Raw genomic sequence first — 18,731 nt, 5'->3', positions numbered from 1 at the left:
AAAATATTGCCCTTGCAGGCTGAGGATGCAGCTCCATGATAGAGCACCTGCCTAGCATGTGTGAAGTCTGGTTTCAATCCCCACCACCAGGGGAGAGTGGGGACTGCGCTTAATAAACCAGTACAGATATTTTGAGAAACAAACAAAAAGAACAGAAAAAGAGTTCCAAAAAATAAAAACATGATTATCAAAATGAAAAAGCAAATTCAATAGAAGGATTTAAGAATAAACTGTAGGCAATATTTCAGAAAATTGAAATAAAAGATTAAAACAAAATGAGATGATCAGTCAAGAAAGAACAATAGTCCATCAATGAAAGTTACAGAAAAAGACAACAGAGAAAGTACTGCCAGATTAAGAAATCCAGAACAGCAATACACAAATTCTTCAATAAAATAATTCACAATAAATACAAAGAAATTCCAAAAATATCACCTTGAAATAAATAAATAAGGAGAAAATTTTAAAATGCTTCCAGAGAAAGCGGAGAAAGATTGCATATGACAGGGGCCAGGGGTGGGGGTAACAAATGACATCTCACAGTGCTAGATGCCAAGGAAAAAAGGTCTTCAAAGTTTCAAGAAGGCTATTTTTCTTGTTTACAACTTGGTATCCAGCTAAACTATCCACCAGGCTTTTTATTTTCTCTCAGAAATTCATGAATTCAAAATGCATGTACCACATCAACCTTTCTTAGAAAGCCACAGGACAATGTGTACCACTGAAAAAGGACAAGGAAGAAGACAGGATTCCATAAAGTTGGGATGCCCACAGGAAACCCTAAGATGACAACCGTCCAGCAAGGCTAGAGAGCAAGCAGTTTCAAACAAACAAAGGCAAATGGGGATAAAATATTCTGGGAGAAAAAAGAAATTATAATTCATACCTTATTTAATATGTTTAGATATATTTAGAAATATGGAGGTCAATATAAGAAGCTGTAGCTTTAAGAAGTTGCATATTGTATCAGACACATGAGAGGACATGTGGGGACAGCAGTGTCTTGTAGCCTTACTCAGTCACATAAGGTGTGCACACTTGCTTTGGAGTACCATGGCTTCCTAAAGGCTGTTCCCCTGCCTTGAGTACTTTCCCCTTGCTTCCCAACAACTTCCCTGAGATGCAGATTTTCCCTGAGACATGAATGGTTTCTAGTCTTCTTCAAGCCTCCTTCAAGCTTGAATAGTTGCTGATATATTAGTTAAAATAGCTTTCACTGATTCAACCAATAACTACTGAGCATCAGTTTTTGGCCTGGCATCCTATTGGATGCTAGAGATAAAGCAGTGGACAAGAATCATAGTACCTGCTACATGACTAGCAATCTGGCTCTAAAGGAAGACATTAGGCATTAGTGAAGTCCAGTACTGACAAAGTTTGCAACAATAAGCTCCAGTCTAAAAGCTTTCCAGTTGTCCTATATTTCTTGCACCCCCAACTCCATCCAAGTGTTGTTAAACAGGAATTGAAAAGACAATTCTTTCTCTGGTTCTACCTTATTTCTGGTATTTTCAGGATGTCTAGTCCCTGCACAGTGTAACCAGCAAGTTTAAGGAGTCTCCTCAAATAGTCTTGTGATGGTTTTCAGACTCAGTCCTGTGAATGACATTTGACTCCAAGATAATACCTTTCCTGCCTCCAAGGTGCCAACCTGCCTCTCACCAACTCCTCATACTTCTGTCTCTGGTCACTGCTAAGCCAAAGCCTCTTCCATCCCCAACTCCCACTCAAGTGGGGCAGATACTCTTAATGCTCTCTTTGGTGATACCATGAAATGATGTTGCTTTTCACTTTCAATGTCTGATAGGAATTTCAGATTCTCTTCTCAAGGGCTTCAGTCTGAGGCCAAGGAGAACAAGAGAGTGGAGGACAATGTCAGCAGCAGAAAGTCTTTCTACTCTCACACTTCTTTGAACATTAACCTAATATCTGTTCCAAGTCTTCAGTTCATTGCTGTCTTCAATCTCTTTATTCTGCATTCACATTCACACACACACACACACACACACACACACACACACACACACACACACACACAATCATGTACACCTCAAAAGAGAAAATTTGTTGTAATTCAAAAGAAGGAAAAACACAGGAGGATGAGTTTAATCACGCATGCCTGATTACGAGAAACATGGTGAGTTACTAAAAAATCACCTCTGAGATCAATTTCATGAAGGAGATAAAAATATGGTCAAAGCATAGTGCAGTCTAAAAAAAAATTTGAAACCAAATGCCCTAAAATAACATATCCTTATATACACACTGACTCTCCTGGATTATTTCCACAGGTGAAGTGTCTGATAACTCCTCCATCTCTACCCTACTAAGGGAGAGCTGGTCTAATTGTATTGCACCAGAAACTGTTCTTTTTTTAAAATTCTTTTTTAGTTGTATATGGACACTATATCTTTATTTATTTCTATGGGGTGCTGAGGATCAAACCCAGTGCCTCACATGTGCAAGGCAAGCACTGTACCACTGAGCTACAGCCCCAGCCCAGAAACTATTTTTAATTTGTATTTCTTCTGATGATCTCAGATACATCTTACTTCTTGGATTTGCCAATTTACTTTGTTTTATTAAATAACAAAATGGCTGTTGAGCTGTAAAACATAGCACTGTGTAATTCTAATGAATACCATGAAGTTTATATTTAAATATATATTCTCATTTGGGCTTCTTACCGATTAAGAAAATACAAAGATTAAGCTACCCAGCACACATGTAGATTAGGTAGACTTACTTAATTTTTTTTTTAAATAAGGGCATAAGAAAAGTAAATATCATTTTCCCTTTTTGTTTTAAGTGAATTTTCATTGGGATATACTGTTTTGTTTTGTTTTTTAAGACTTTTTAGTTGTCAATTGACCTCTGTTTTATTTATTTAAATGCATGCTAAGAATTGAACCCAATGCCTCACACATGCTAGGGAAGCCTCTACCACTGAGCTACTACCCCAGCCCTGGGACATGCTGTTTTTATTTTTAAATTTTAATTCAACTTCTAAATATTAACTTAAAATGACCTGCGAATCATACTTTCTAATGTAAAGTAAAAAGCCACCAGATTACTGCAATATGCTTTATTTTAACTTCCAATACCAGGAACAAATTTGTTAGTCAAAAATAAACAGCACACCACACTTTGTCACCTACTGTCAATTCTTAATATTCTGTCCCAAACCAATGGTTTATTTTTGCCACACTGAGGTAAAGAACCAGGCTGACAATGAAGTATTCTTCAGTCTCTTCAATCCACACCAGCTCCGCATGCACTCTTCCTTCTGTATCCATGTAGTCCACATAGTATGTCTGTCCCAAGAAATTGGGACCATCTGAGGGGCAGGCTGCAGATCTCATGCAAACAGGAGAACTCAAGCACCAAAAGGGCTTCCTGTGTTCATCCAACAGTGTTATGTCCACTATAGAACAACTCTAAAAATAAACAAGATTTATGGAAATAAAATGGCCTATTAGACGCAATTTTCATGGAGATTGTGACTCTATGTAAAACTGACTAGAAATCCTGCATGTGACATCAAAATTGGAAGACTATCACTGGCATTTCGTGGCCTAAACCATACTTAGTATTTCCTGCCTCATCATTTAACATTCACACTCATTCCAACACAGAAGGGGAGGCCTGGGGATCTTCCAATATGTTACAGAACTTTAGTGCCAGAGCCTGAGAGATGCAGCACAAACGCTGCCCCTGTCCACACAGTCTCACCATTTAGAGGCAACAGACATCACACAGAGGACACAGATGGTTGTGAAGTGCTTTCAAGAGCATGGGGCCACGCTGCCCTGGAGAGCAGCAGTGATCCCTCCAGTGTCTCGATGACACCTACAGACTGTGGCCTCCTCTCCTGTAACAACCCCTGCTCTTTGAGGCTCTGAAGTTCCAGCGCTTCCATGCTTGCTTCACCCGGACTCAGTCATAACCAACCTCAGGCTCATCCCTCTCACTGCAAGGCAGGCCCTCTGTTGCCTCTGTATCTCTCTCTTTGCTCACTTGTTCCCAGGTTTCACTATCCCCTGAGGGATTCCAATCCCCCAGGATCTCGGTACTCTCAATTCCTGCACCACATGACGTCTATGGTCTGCTCTCCACTTCACTTCAGTCTTCCTTTCTAGGGTTTTACCTTTAAACAAACCATTCCCCTAAGTGTTCTCCTTCAAGATCAACACTGTTTCTATGTCTCTTTACCTTTCAGCTTATTCACAACCACTTCCATCATGGCTATCCTTCAGATTCACCTAGAATTTTCACACTGCAAATCACAACTAATTCGTGCATCCTGAATTACATTTAGTGGGGGCACAACTAAATGTCAAAATATAATAAAACAGCAAACTTCAACAAGCATCATACATAATAAGCATAAGTATTATCTTATGAATTTGTGTTTTAATGACCCATGAATATGTATATTCACATGTATGTGGATCACAGTGGAAATGTAAAATGACTTGAGAGCACAGCGCATGCATCCTCACCCCCTGCCTTCCAGTTCTCCCTTCTCAGGCTCTTCCCACCTACTTTAGACCTCCCTGTCCTTCTCTGAACTGATGATGAACATTTCCTTTGCCTCTCTTTCATCATACCTGAGAGCAGGTTTAGCCAAACCCCAGCCCTGGATGAACTCCATTATTTCTCTCTTTCTCATTGGATCTGAGTGAAAAGCTATTCCAAAACCATGTTCAGCGTCACATGTGGATCCTGCTGTGCTGCTTTGGGGGCTCACTCATCCCTCCCTTGTCCCTCAGCACCCTATTCAAGATGCCTTGGCAGATAACCACACTCTGCACAAGGAGATAAAAAAGGCACTTTCCTTATTATCCCAACACCAAACCTGCCATGCCCCCACCCCCCACCCCACCCCACCCCCACAAAGGGCCATGCCTAAACTCTCTCCCCAACCCTTGGTATGTCTCAGCCTTCAGAACTCAGAGTAGACACTAGTTCCTTGGGGAAGTCTCCTTGACACTCCTATCTCCACAGGCCATAAGCTCAATGGAAGACAGTTTTTTGATGTTGTTTTAATGTGGTGGTTTTGTTGGTTTTTGGACTCATCTCACATGCCTGAGCACCCAGGTCAGACTAGCCCTTTGTGGCCAATAAATATTTGCTGATGAATTAGCAAATGAATGATAAGTAAGCCCTGTCATAAGGCTGAAAAGAGTTCATTCTGCAAAAAGGAGAAAGAAAAGGAAAGAGCACATGCACAAAGGCTGAAAGAATATGACACAGTGGTTGTACTGAGGACCAGTCTGTATGACCAGGCCCAGGAAGGGAGACTCCAGAGTTGCCAGGGCAGGACTCACATTAGCTCCTATTCTCATAACAGGGTCAAAATCGAGTGTCTGGCAGACTATAGCACCCGTCCACATGGGAATGCCCTGCTCTTTCATGGCACCAACAGCTTGCAGCAGAACCTATGCAGCCAGCCGCAACACTTCTCAGCAAAGTAGCCAGAGCACCCTTCTTATGGGGCATGAGCACCCACAACATGCAGGACCCAGGATCTTCCCATGGCAGGCTCTACTGACCTCAACTCTTCATGCATAAAGCAGAATGACAGATCTATACTAAATACCTAGTTTAAGTTAAAACTTATGTCAAACTCTATGTAGATTTATAAGGAACATTAAAATAACATCAAAAAATACCAAAGCATGAAAGACAAGGAAAGGTAGACATACAAGAAAAGCTTACCAAAAGAAAATTCGTCAGAAAGCATGATAGGAACTGAGAGAAAACAGAACAGGGGAGTGCTGTATCGTATATCACACTGATGACTGCAGCAGGGCACCCTTTATAGGGAACTTGGACATCTAAAGTGTCTTTGTAAAATAGTGTGGTAACTGCTCATATAGCAACTGTCCTATGTGGGTTGGTTACTGACATTCAGCCATTGTAAGTATCTTTGAAATGCATTTTAGCTGGTGGTGTGGGCCTACAGTCCCAGTGACTCAGAAGGCTAAAGTAGGAGGATCTCAAGTTCAAGGCCAGCCTCTGCAACATAGCAAGGCCCTAAGCAAGTTAGTGAGACCCTGTCTCAAAATAAAAAATAAAAAAAAAAAAATGGGGATGTGGCTCAGTGGTTGAGCACTCCTGGGTTCAATCCCCAGGAGGAAAAAAATATATATATCAAATCTGACTTATTTAAAAGGAAAAAACTGATCTGCTTTTACTGTTTTTAATGCTGACCCCCAACTCAAGATGTTTCTCACTGGCACCTCCACCATCCCAGCAGGTGATAGCAGCCACCACGCTTCTGAACTCACTCCAAGCTCTAGAGAAGAATTTTCATATGGAAACAGTGAAGTCCAGAGGATCAGGACCCTTGCCAGGACATGTCACTTCAAATAAAGCAATGTAACAAGGCAACATATCCTCTGTCATCTACATTATTTTTGTTTTTTATTTTTTTGTCCTTAGCACCATAATCAGTTGGGTGACATACTTTCTTACCAGTATTTGCTCAGATGGGCATTTTAAGTGTCAGAAGGCTCCTTTCCAGAGGCAGTTTTCAGAAGCAATTTTTTTACGTCTATTTTTAATAGCTATATATACCTAAAAACACTTTATATCTTATGCTCTTGTTTAAAAATAAAGACTTTAGCTCCTTGAGAGCAACTTCTCAAATGTATTTTATTAATTCATTATTCCTATGCCTGAGCTGCAAGGCAAACACAAGGAACATATCATTCACTTGACTTCCTTCTTTGTGAACAAGGACAGCTTAGTCTTAGTAGGGACCCCATATATAAATGGCAAATGCAGATTGACCATGCCCCCCTCCAGCCGAGAAGAAGGCACAGAATTTTTGAGCTATCGTCCTCCTTTCTTCTCCCAAAGTTCATCCAAGAGAAGGAATTTATAGGGGAACTATCCAGAGCCAGGCAGTCCACTGGCTACTTTAGGGACTCAGAATCCTGTTTCCAGATCAAGCTGCTGTGCCAGAAGCCTGAGTGCCTGGGAAAATGCACAGCAGCCAGCACCTCTGCCCAGAGCTCACTGAAGGGCCTCAGCCTCTGTAAGAACTGCTGTGAGGAGTACACGAGTACATTTGCTGCTAAGTGCTATTTAGGGTTAGTTGGCCTTGCATACAGCTCCATTAGAGATGTTGTTTTAATAATAGAGCTGGAATAAAGCTTTGCTTCTTAGCATAATTACTATATTTCCCTTTGTCCCTTAGTGAGACTAAATGATAGCTTTCATCTTGTTTTAAACTTCCAGAAAACACATAACAAATTATTTTTAAAGATTATGCTGGCCCTTTACAGAAGTCATATTTATATTCAGACTTTCTTAGTCCATAAGGTAAATTTTGATTCTAATATTTTATCTTAGTACACATTTTTATTTTAGGCCCCCTCTAAGGCTATCAGAGGAAAATAAAAAGTTAGGTTTATGCTCTTAAAGACATGAAACAACGTTCTTTTATGTGTGATAAACATAATGTTTACCAAATTTTAAATGTGTGCTTCTAGATAAATAGGATGAGTAAAACATTTCATTGTGCCAAATATCTTCTCCTTCCTCCTACATCCTTCCATCCTTCCCTCCAATTTCCAACACTAAATCAACTCCCATCCAAGTGGTTAATTTTTTATGTTAACTATCAAAAAGACACCTGTATCCTGGAAAAAGAATTTATAACTGCAGAAAACTTTAAATTCATGTAGGAATGATGATGACATTTTGAGCAAATGGTATTTGCCTGGTCCAACTTTCAGCTCTGCTCTCTCTCTGCAGAACAGACAGGTTTTAAGAAAGTGGAGAGTGCAGTCAGCTCAACCCAAACACTGCTCTAGTCTAACTACACACACCATGAAGAGCAAAAGGTGCTTGATAAGAACTTGATGGAGGAATCAAGTGATTGTCACTGGCTTAGGGAATGCCCACCGATCTACAAGGACACTAGCTGGACACCAGCAACTCCATCACTGAAGCAAACAATACCCATGTTCCACTCTCCTTGGCCTCTTTGCTTGGGGATAGCTGGCAGCACTGCCCAGCTCATGTAAACCAGAATAAAAAGTCCAACACTTTAAAGGAAGCATCACAGATATATATCAACACCCTCATTTTGTTATGCAGAAACCATGATACGAAGAAAAGGAAGCAACTGGTTTTTTTTGTTGTTGTTGTTGTTTGGTTTTTTTTTTACCTTTATAAAGCCATCAAAAATATTAGTTCTCCAAGCAAGGCCAACTTTTCCAATAAGAGGTAGGTGTTCTCTGTTATTTTTAAAATTTATCACAACCAGCTTCACATATCCATCTTCGATGCATCCTGAAAATAATTTAAGGTTGTTAGTTACTATATTAAGGCAGGACAACAAATTAAGAGTCTTCAGGTTGGCAGGTCCATAGGGATACTTATCATGTTAAGTTCTAGATTTACCCAAGGACATCTGAACAGCAAATCCTGGCCCTGAACTGAGACTAGAGCCTTAGAGAAAATTAATGTGTATTCCTAGAAAAGGAGAAAGGGATGTTGAAGGTGAGTCAGGACATGTACCTTGTCTCTAATGAAAAGACTACGTGAAGAGCCTTTGTCTTGATTAAGGCTCTTATCACTTGGTCAATGCAATAGTAATGGAAACAGAAAACCAGAAATATGAAGCTTAAGGAAGCAAATACAGAAGAGGCAAAGAAAGACCATAAAATGAGAGGGAACAAGGAGAACACTGCCCTGAGAAAGGAGAGAACAGAGAACAGATAAACAGGAGGTAAGGGAAGAAGAACAGCATTCAAAATGAACATCTTTGCACATGCTCACAAATGAGTACAAGTCCTTGCACATGCTTACTAAAGTGCAAGGCCAAACCTTCCCTGGGCTCTTAACTAGCTCAAAGCTGGACACTAGCAACTCCATCACTGAAGCAAACAATAACCATGTTCCACTTTCCTTGGCCTCTTTGCTTGGGGATAGCTGGCAGCATTACCCAGCTCATTAAGGATGAGCTTCACAGATCCAATGACCACACCATGAAGAGCAACCATTAAGCACAGTAACACCGTAGCAAGATGATACAACACCTGAATAAGATGAAGCACAATTCAGAAGGCAAAGCACATGGGAAAAACAGAAGAGCAAATGTTCTTCGGCCCTAGGTTTAGTTATTTCATAAGACAAAATACAACCAAAGCCAAGTTGTCTTGGGACCAATGCCCTGTTACACAAATTCTATACTGTCTCCTATAACTGAAGTACAGCCAAATGTAAAACCAATGTTTTGCAGGGCGCTCCTCTATAATAAACAATGTACCTTAAGTGGAAAACGCCACCAGAGGCAGGCATCCCATGTCCTGGGGAGGGGCACTCTTCACCTAGGTATTCTCTCTGCTGGCTTCTGAGAGTCTCATCTCTGCCCCAACTATGGTGGCAGCCCACACTTCCCTCCCTGTTGAGTAATTAACAAAAACTGTGCAGCTTCTTTCTCCACTGCCTCTAGATACAGGATCGAATGCCAAACACTGTCCCTTCCCAAACAGCTCTACTGTCATTCCCAGGGCTGGACAAAAGCAGGCGAAGTCTATGAAAAGCAAAGCTTCTGTAATGACATTCTGAATGGACCAGATGTGACTGCTCTGCTGTGCACTACTGCACAGCTATGAGCAAAGCAAGAGAGGCCTCCGACTGGCATGGCAAGGGCAGGCCTGTGTGCTAGCAGTAAGTAGCAGAGCCATACAGAAAACCACGAGTCCATTTCCATGTGTGACTTATCTTCAGCACACCAGAGAAAATGCACTCCCGATTCAACAACCAATAACATCTCAATGGCAACTGTCTGAGCTAATACACACGAAATTCCTGCAGGAGACAAACCTGCTGTTATTTGTTATTACCAGATATCCTACCATTTCAAAACAATCATGATGCTGTGGTGGCTTCAAAGATCCATGCTCTTTTTGCCAGTCCTTCATGCCCACTTAAATTTATCTTACTGAGAAGGTTCAGCTCTGTCTGCATTTCAACAGCCCACACAGGAAATGTGTGGGTCAAAGTGTGTGTACACACAGGTGGCACTTGGAGTACTTGTTGCCTACCACTGAATTCAGCATTTTACATACAGTAGCTTAAAAAAATGCTTTGAAATATTATTTTAAAAATAATGCTAGTAATTATGTTTTATAGTTTTCTGAATTCATAGATGAGAAAACTGATGGACAAAGGTTAACAATGATTTGTTGAAAGTCCTCCCACTAATAAATAGCAGAAGCACAATTGTTTTGTTGTCTAAAAGATTAACACATACAAAAAGGGACAAACAGACTTACCTACTGGTTTTTATACTAGCTAAGAATTTATAAGGGGGGCTGGGGATGTGGTTCAAGCGGTAGCGCGCTCACCTGGCATGCGTGCAGCCTGGGTTCGATCCTCAGCACCACATACAAACAAAGATGTTGTGTCCGCCGAGAACTAAAAAATTCTCTCTCTCTCTCTCTCTCTCTCTCTCTCTCTCTCTCTCTCTCTCTCTCTCTCTCTCTCTCTCTCTCAAAAACAAAGAATTTATAAGGGTAATTCAAATTCTCATGATGCTTTGTTTACATTATTACTGTCAATAGAGAAAACCCTACCTATAAATTATCAAAACAAGATTCACTGGGGGATCATTTATGGCTCCCTCAAACTTTTGACAATTTTTCAATCTGTGAGTCTCACACTCACCATTTCCCATTCTCAACCCTCCATTTAGCTAGGTAATGAGTGCCTTGATTGCCCCTTGATGAGACAAGCATACCTATATGGTTTAGACATTAGATGTTTCCTAAAACCTCATTTGTGAAAAAATATAGGAAAGTTCAGAGGTGAAATGATTGGGTTATGAGTGTCTTAATGTAATCAGTGCATTAAACTGCTGACAGAGATTAACTTGGTGGTAACTAGCGGAAGGTAGGGTGTGGCTGGAGGAAGTGGGTCATTTAGGGATGTACCTTAGGGGTATATATTTTGTTCCTGATGAGCTAGACCATCTCTGCTTCCTGGCTGGCATGACCCAAGCTGCTCTCCTCCTCCACACTCTTCTACCATGATGTTCTGCCTCCCTTTAGGCCCAGTGCAGCAGAGTCTGCCCTCTAGAGACCAAGACCTCTGAAACTATGAGCACCAAATAAACTTTTCCTCTTCTAAAATTGTTCTTATCAGGTCTTTTGGTCACAGTGGCAAATAAGACTGACTAAAACAATGGCCCTGCATACCCGAGGTCAGAAGTGAGCAGAGGATGGGAAAAGCCATTTTATGGAAAATGCAGTGCAGAGAAGCCCTATTCCTTGGGGCTGGCAGAGGCAGAGCTCTAGAATAAGTGCCCTAATAGGTGATGTTTTCTGGAGAGAAGCCACTGAGTGTGTACATCAGGTGCAAATGTTCCATCTGCGCTCCTGGCAAGACACTGGGCTCCTATATCCACACTACATTTCTGTACTCTTTAAACCACTCAAGATAAATTTTACTGTAGGAGACTCCAACTGAAACCTGTAGGTACATTAGACCATTCCCCAATGCACCAAATAAAACTTAAGGCTCACCATCTTGGCGTCCAGTATCAATGCACATATAAGAATGATAAGGACACGATTCTGAACAACGCCTGGCCATATACTGGCTCTATAACCAAGGTCAACTTGCAAGCTTCATAAAATAGGCATACAAATAGAGAGCATCTGAGAAAGCTTTGTGAGAAGTAGTGGAACTAGTAAGATATAAACATTACAAGGAAGCTTATTATGCCAGGCTGCATGTGAAGTACCTTATGTGCATTATTAGAACAAGAAATCAATCTAAAGGGCCAAGTCCACTGTCAAACAGGTAGAGATAACCAAGTTCATGGATTCAAGACTGAGTAATGTTAAGGTATCTATTTACCCAAATATACTATTGGTATATACTATACTATTGGTCTGTCTTCTATTTTTGTGAGATATATATATATATATATATATATATATACACACACACACACACACACACACACACACACACTCATATACACATATATATGTATGTATATGTGTGTGTGTATGTATATATATATATATATAGTATCTATTTACCCAATCTACCTATAGATTCAATGCAATCACGATCATAATTCTAGCAATCATTTTCATAAACACTTTATAAATAATACTTATAAATAATTTAAAATAACAAGATAATTCTAAAATCCACATAGAAATGCTAAGGACCTAAAATACTCAAAACTATCATGGAAAAAAGAAAAGGGACTTCAACACTTACAATAGAGCTCCAGCAATCAAGACAGTGCAGAACTGATTCAAAAGACACATAAATGGATCAATAGAATACATGTCCAGAAACAGAACCACTTTTATAAGCAATTGATGTTTTATTGGCACATTACAATTGTACATAATAGTGGGATTCATTATGCTATATTCACACATAATTTGATAAATCTCATTGCCAGTACTTTCCCTTTTTCTTCCCTACTCCCTCCCCTAATCCACTGACTCTACTGTACTGATCTTCTATTATTATTTTAATTAATGCATTATAGTATATGTGATTCAAATTAAACTATGGCTACAACTACTTCCTGATGACCTTCCCTCCTTCTGAATCCCCTTCCTCTATACTATTGGACTGTCTTCTATTTTTGTGAGATACACACACACACACACACACACACACACACACACACACACTCATACACACATATATGTATATGTGTGTGTATAGTATCTATTTACCCAAACTACCTATAGATTCAATACAATCACACTGAAAAAAGAATATATATATGAAAATTATAGAATACTGAAGAGACTCAAAAAATTTATAAATGTGTGTGTATATATATATATATATATATATATATATATATATATATATATATATATATATATATATATTCTTTTCTCTCTCTAACTTCTGTATACGAAAAGGAAACATTTAGCCCTTTTACTTTTTGAGTCTGGCTTATTTCATTTACCAATGATGTTCTCCAATTCAATTCATTTACCTACAAATGACATAATTACAATTTTTCTTTCTAAGTAAAACTTCATTGTGTGTATGTATGTATGTGTGAGTGTGTATATATACACACACAAAAACACACACACACATATATATATACATACATACATACACCACATTTTCTTTATCCATCCATCTGCTGATGGACAACTAGATTGGATCCATAAATTGACCATTATAAATTGCATTATTACGCATGTGTCACCACAGTATGCTGACTTTAGATCTAGTCTTTTGAGGAATCTCCATATTGCTTTGCAAAGAGGTTGTAATAATCTGAGTTCCCAACAAAAATGTGTAAGTATACCACTTTCCTCACCTTCTCCAGCAATTATTTTGTTTATATTCTTGATGACTGCCATTCTAACTAGAATTGAGATAAAATCTCAATATAGTTTTGATTGGCATTTCCCTAATTGCTAAGGATATTTACCATTTTTTCATATATTTGATGTCCATTTGTATTTCTTCTTTTGAGAAATGTCTTTACATCTTTTGTCCATTTATTAATTAGGTTATTAGTTTTTCTGGTCTCAGTTTTTTTTTTTTGAGTATATATTCTGGATATTAATCCCCTGTCAGAAGAATAGCTGTCAAAGATTTTCTCATTCTTGTTTCCTTTCTTGTACAGATGCTTTTTAATTTGTTTCCATCCGCATATTGATTCATGGTTTTATTTGTTGAGACTTAGGAATCTTATTGAGGAGGTCAGTGCCTGCTCCCATATATTGGATTATTGACCCTATGTTTTATCTATCAGGTTCATTGTTTCTAGTCTAATTCCTAGGTCTTTGATCCACTTTGAGTTGATTTTTGTGCAGGGTGAGAGAGAAGGGTCTAGTTTCATTCTTCTATGTAAGGATATTCTGTTCTTCCAAGCACCAGTTGTTTAAAAGGTTATTTTTTCTCCAACTATGTTTTTGACACTTCGGTCAAGGAACAGATGAGTGAATTTATGCGGGTTTATCTCTGTGTCTTCTATTCCATTCCATGGGTCTTCATATCTGTTTTTATGCCAATACCTTGTTGGTTTTATTACTCTAGCTCTGTAGTATAATTTGATTATGTACTATCATGCCTTCATCATACCTCTCACTGCCTTGGCTATCTGGGTCTTTTATTCTTCCATATGAATTTCAGGACTGTTTTTTCCTAGTTCTATAAACAAGGTCATTGGTATTTTGATCCCCATTCAGTGCATCCCCAGATTGCACTGAATCTGTATATTACTTTTAGTAATATGGGCATTTGACACTATGAATTCTGCCTGCCCATGAATGGGGGAAGGGGTCTTTTCATTTTCTAAGGTCTTCTTCAATTTCTTTTTTCAGTGTTTTCAGTATTCTATAATTTTCATTGTAGAGGTCTTTTACCCCCCTTAGTTTGATTTATTCCCAGAACTTTACTTTTCATTGAGGTTATTATAAATGAAATAGTTTTCTTGATCTCATCAAATTCATTCAATAGGAAAGCTATTGAATTTTCTATGTTGAAAATTTTGTATCTTGCAACCTTCCTGAATTTGTTTATCATGGGTCATTTAAGTTTAGAACCATTCATCAGCAAACAGAGATAGTTCAATGACTGTTTTTCCTATTTGTATCCCTTTAATTTCCTTTCATTTCCCAATTCCTTTTGGCTAGAGTTTCAAGAACTATATTGAATAGGAGTGGTGAGAATAGACATTTTTATCTTGTTCCTGATTTTAGAGGAAATGCTTTCAATTCTTCTCTGTTCACAATGACCTTGACTGTGGGTTTGCTATACATAGCCTTTATAATGTTTAAGTACGTTCTTTCTATCCCTATTTTCTTCAGTGTTTATTTTCTAACATTAGAGGTGCTAGATTTTTTGAAAAGCTTCTTCAGCATCTATTGAGATGAACATGTGATTTCTGACCTTGATTCTACTTATGTGATAAAACACATTTATTGCTTTGCATGTGATGAAACAACCTTGTACCCCTGAAATGAATCTAACTTGATCAATTGTGCTTTTGAATATGGATTGCTAATATTTTATTGAGGACTTTTCGCATCTAAGTTCATCAGGTGTAATTGTCCGCAGTTTCTTTCCTTGATGTATCTTTTATCTGGTTTTGGTATGAGGATGATACTGTCTTCATAGAATGAATTTGGGAATGTTCCTTTCTATTTCATGAAATAACTAGTGAGAGCTGAAATTCATTATCCTTTAAAGATTGGGTAGAACTCAGCTGAGAATCCATCTGGTACAGGCTTTTCTTTGTTGGAAGGCTTTTTATTACTGCTTCAATCCCATTGCTTGCTCTTGGCTATAGGTTTTCTATATTCTCTTGGTTCAATTTGGGCAGTTAGTATGTGTCTAGAAATTTGTCTATCTCCTAGATTTTCCAATATATTAAAATTCAAGTTTTCAAAGTAGTCCCTAATGACCCACTGTATATCAGAAATGTCTGTGGTGAGATCTCCTTTTTCATCTCTAAGCTTGATTTAGGTCTTCTATCCTTTGGTTATTTTGGCTAAGAGTTTATCAATATAGTTTAATCTCTTCAAACAACCAATCTTTGCTGGCATTCATTCTTTACATTTTTTATTCTCTATTTTATTATTTTCTACTCTGACCTTAATTATTTTCTGTCTTCTATGGTTTGGGGATTGGTTTATTCTAGCTTTTCTAGGGCCCTGATTTATGGCATTAGATTTCTTAGAATCTGTTCTTCTTCTTTTATTTTTTTTAATGTGGGTGCTTAATGCTATAAAATTTTCTCTTAGAACTTCCTTCATAATGTCCCAGAAATTCTAATACATTTTATCATTATTCTTATTTGATTCTAGAAATATTTAAAATTTTTCATTTCTTCTATGATCAATTCTTTGTTTAAAAGAGTATTGCTCAATCTCCATGTTTTTATTGGTTTTTATAATTTTTTCTTGCTGTTTATTCCTAATTTCATTTCATTATGATCTAATAAGGTGCAAGAGATTATATTGTTTTAAGGGGTTTTGGTTTCTTCTTTTGTTTTTGTATTTGGAAAGACTTGCTTTGTGACCTAAGATATGATCTACTTTGGCAAAATTTTCATGAGCTGCTGAGAAGAATGTGAATCTTGCTACTATTTAATTAAATAGTCTAAGGATTTCTGTTAGGTTCTTTTGAGTTATAGTATTACTCATGTCAGCAGTGTCTTTATTATGACTTACTAGTGTGAGGGATATGTTGACATTGCCCAGTATTACTTTACTGGGGTCTAGCTGGGACTGATGCCATGATGTTTGTCTTACATAATCAGGTACACCAACATTTGGGTCACAAATATTTACTATCATTATAACTTCTTGCTGGATTATTCCTTTTACCACTATGTAGCAATCTTTATTGTCTCTCTTGATTTCATTTCACTTGAAATCTGCTTCTATGGATATGACAATAGCTAGTCCTGCTGATTTTCAGACTCCCTTTGCATGGAATATTTTTTCCACCCTTTTACTTTCAGCCTGTGGATATCTTTGCCTATAAGATGAGTCTCCTGCAAATAGTATATATAGTTGGATCTTGTTTTTTTATCCACTTTGCCAGTTTATATTTTTTAATTGGAGAGGTGAGAACATTTACTTTCAGAGTTATGACAGAGAGATGTTTATTATTTTCTGCTATTTTTGTTCCATATATTTAATTTGGTCTTAATTTTTAGTTGCTTAATGGCTCAGGTAGTGAGCTTCATCCATTTGAGGATCTGGGGTGCATTTTTCAAATATTTTTTTAAGTTGTATATGGACACAATATCTTTATTTTTTATTTATTTTTATGTGGTGCTGAGAATCAAACCCAGTACCTCACACGTGCAAGGCAGGTGCTCAACCACTGAGCTATAGCCCCAGTCCTGGAGTATATTTTTTAGTTTCTCTGGTGTGTAGTATTTCTTTAAGTATTTTCTATAGTGCTGGCTTGGTGATCATGAATTCTTTTGGTTTATCCTGGAAAGTTTTTATTTTTTCTTCAGTTCTGAATGATGGCTTTGCTGGATATAACAATCTTGGCAATTGTTTTCATGCAGAGCTTGGATTATCTTATGCCAAGTCCTTCTGTATTTTAGGATCTAAGCTGACAATTCAGAAGTAAGCCTTACTGATTTACCATTTGTTATGGTTTGGATGTGAGGTGTCCCCCAAAAGCTTGCGTGTGAAATGATGCAAGGAGGAAAATTGACTGGGTTATAGCCTTAACATATTCAGTGAATTAATAATCCCAGATGGGATTAACTGAGTGGTAACTGGAGGCAGGTGGGATGTGGCAGGACGAAGTGGTTCACTGGGGGCCTGGCTATGCAGTATATATTTTGTTTCTAGTGAGTGGAGTATCCCTCTACTTTCTCATCATCATGTAAGCTTCTTCCATCCACCACACTCTTCTGCCATGATGTTCTGCCTCACCTCAGCCCTGAGGAACGGACCCGGCCTTCTATGGACTAAGACCTCTGAAACTGTGAGCCCTCAAATAAACTTTTCCTCCTCTACAATTGTTCTGGTCGGGTCTTTAAGTCACAATGGTGAAAAAGCTGACTAAAACACCACAAAATGTGACTTGATGCTTTTCTCGTGTGGATTTTACTAATCTAATCTCTATGTTAGGCATTTTGATTATGATGTATCTTGGAAAGGTTCTTGTTTGATCTTATCTATTTGGAATTCTATATGTTTTTCATATCTGAATGTCCATCTCATTCCTAGGGTTTGGAATTTTTTCTGTTATTTCACTGAAAAGGTTCTTAATGCCATTAGCCTGCATCTTTGTGCCCTTTTCTATCTCAATGACTCTTATGCTTGACCTCAATGTTGTCCCAGAGTCTTATCTATGCTGATCATGCTCTTATATTTCTAAACTGATTGAATATTGAGCACTCAAACTTAGATACCCTATATTTGAGGCCTGAAGTTATTTTTCCTATGTAATCTAATCTGTTTATGATAATTTCAAGTTAATTTTTAATTTAATCTATTTTGTCTTTCATTTTCAGGAGTTCTCATTGTTTTCAGACTCTATCACTAATGAAAGGTCTGTCACTGCTTATATTTGTTTAATTTGTTCTTTAACTTTTCTTTTAGCTCATGATTATTTTAAAATCCATCTGTATAGCCTTTCTCTGGAATTTCATCTCCTTCCATATCTATAGTCTATTGCTGGGGAACTATAAATTTTGAGTGGAGACTTGTTTGCCTGTTTCCTCATGCTTTCAGATGTTTTAGGTTTTCACATCTGTTCAGAGGGATTCCTCTTTCTCTTTTCTAAGGGTGTCCTTTGGTGTGTAGTTATTTCTTTTGTAACAAATTCTGTATTCTTGGCATATCTAAGCTTTAATGCCTATGTTCAGTATAATTTAAGCTATCTTCAACCACCAATGACTCTCAGTTTGCCACTGCAGAACTATTGATATAATTCACTCTTTGAAAACTGCTGCAACGGGGGGCTGGGGATGTGGCTCAAGTGGTAGCGTGCTCGTCTGGCATGTGTGCGCGGCCCGGGTTCAATCCTCAGCACCACATACAAACAAAGATGTTGTGTCCACAGAAAACTAAAAAATAAATATTTAAAAATTCTCTCTCTCTCTCTCTCTCTCTCTCTCTCTCTCTCTCTCTCTCATTCTCTCTCTCTCTCATTCTTTCTTTAAAAAAAAAAAAGAAAATTGCTGCAACACTGTGGGATCTCTGAAGCACTGTCTTGGAATCTCTCTC

At 38.1% G+C, this 18,731-nt stretch overlaps 1 protein-coding gene across 7 annotated transcripts in view; it reads right to left on the bottom strand.

Annotated features, from left to right (window-relative positions):
- Positions 1–3,070: 3,070 nt before the first annotated feature.
- Fbxo15 (F-box protein 15) overlaps positions 3,071–18,731 on the bottom strand; it is a 60,253-nt gene continuing 44,592 nt past the window's right edge. For 6 of the 7 annotated variants that reach the window (XM_040272040.2, XM_078029881.1, XM_005334385.5 and 3 more), the window contains 2 exons: positions 8,183–8,307; positions 3,071–3,437 (listed from right to left, as the gene is read on the bottom strand). In XM_040272040.2, coding sequence (XP_040127974.1) covers positions 3,168–3,437; positions 8,183–8,307 — 395 coding nt within the window. In that variant the 3' untranslated portion in view covers positions 3,071–3,167. The remainder of the gene's footprint in view (positions 3,438–8,182; positions 8,308–18,731) is intronic. The other variant, XM_040272067.2, reaches the window with a different exon arrangement.

This window comes from Ictidomys tridecemlineatus, chromosome 13 (genome assembly GCF_052094955.1).
Source record: "Ictidomys tridecemlineatus isolate mIctTri1 chromosome 13, mIctTri1.hap1, whole genome shotgun sequence".
Taxonomy (NCBI): Eukaryota; Metazoa; Chordata; class Mammalia; order Rodentia; family Sciuridae; genus Ictidomys; species Ictidomys tridecemlineatus.
This window is presented reverse-complemented; position numbering and strand designations above follow the sequence as displayed.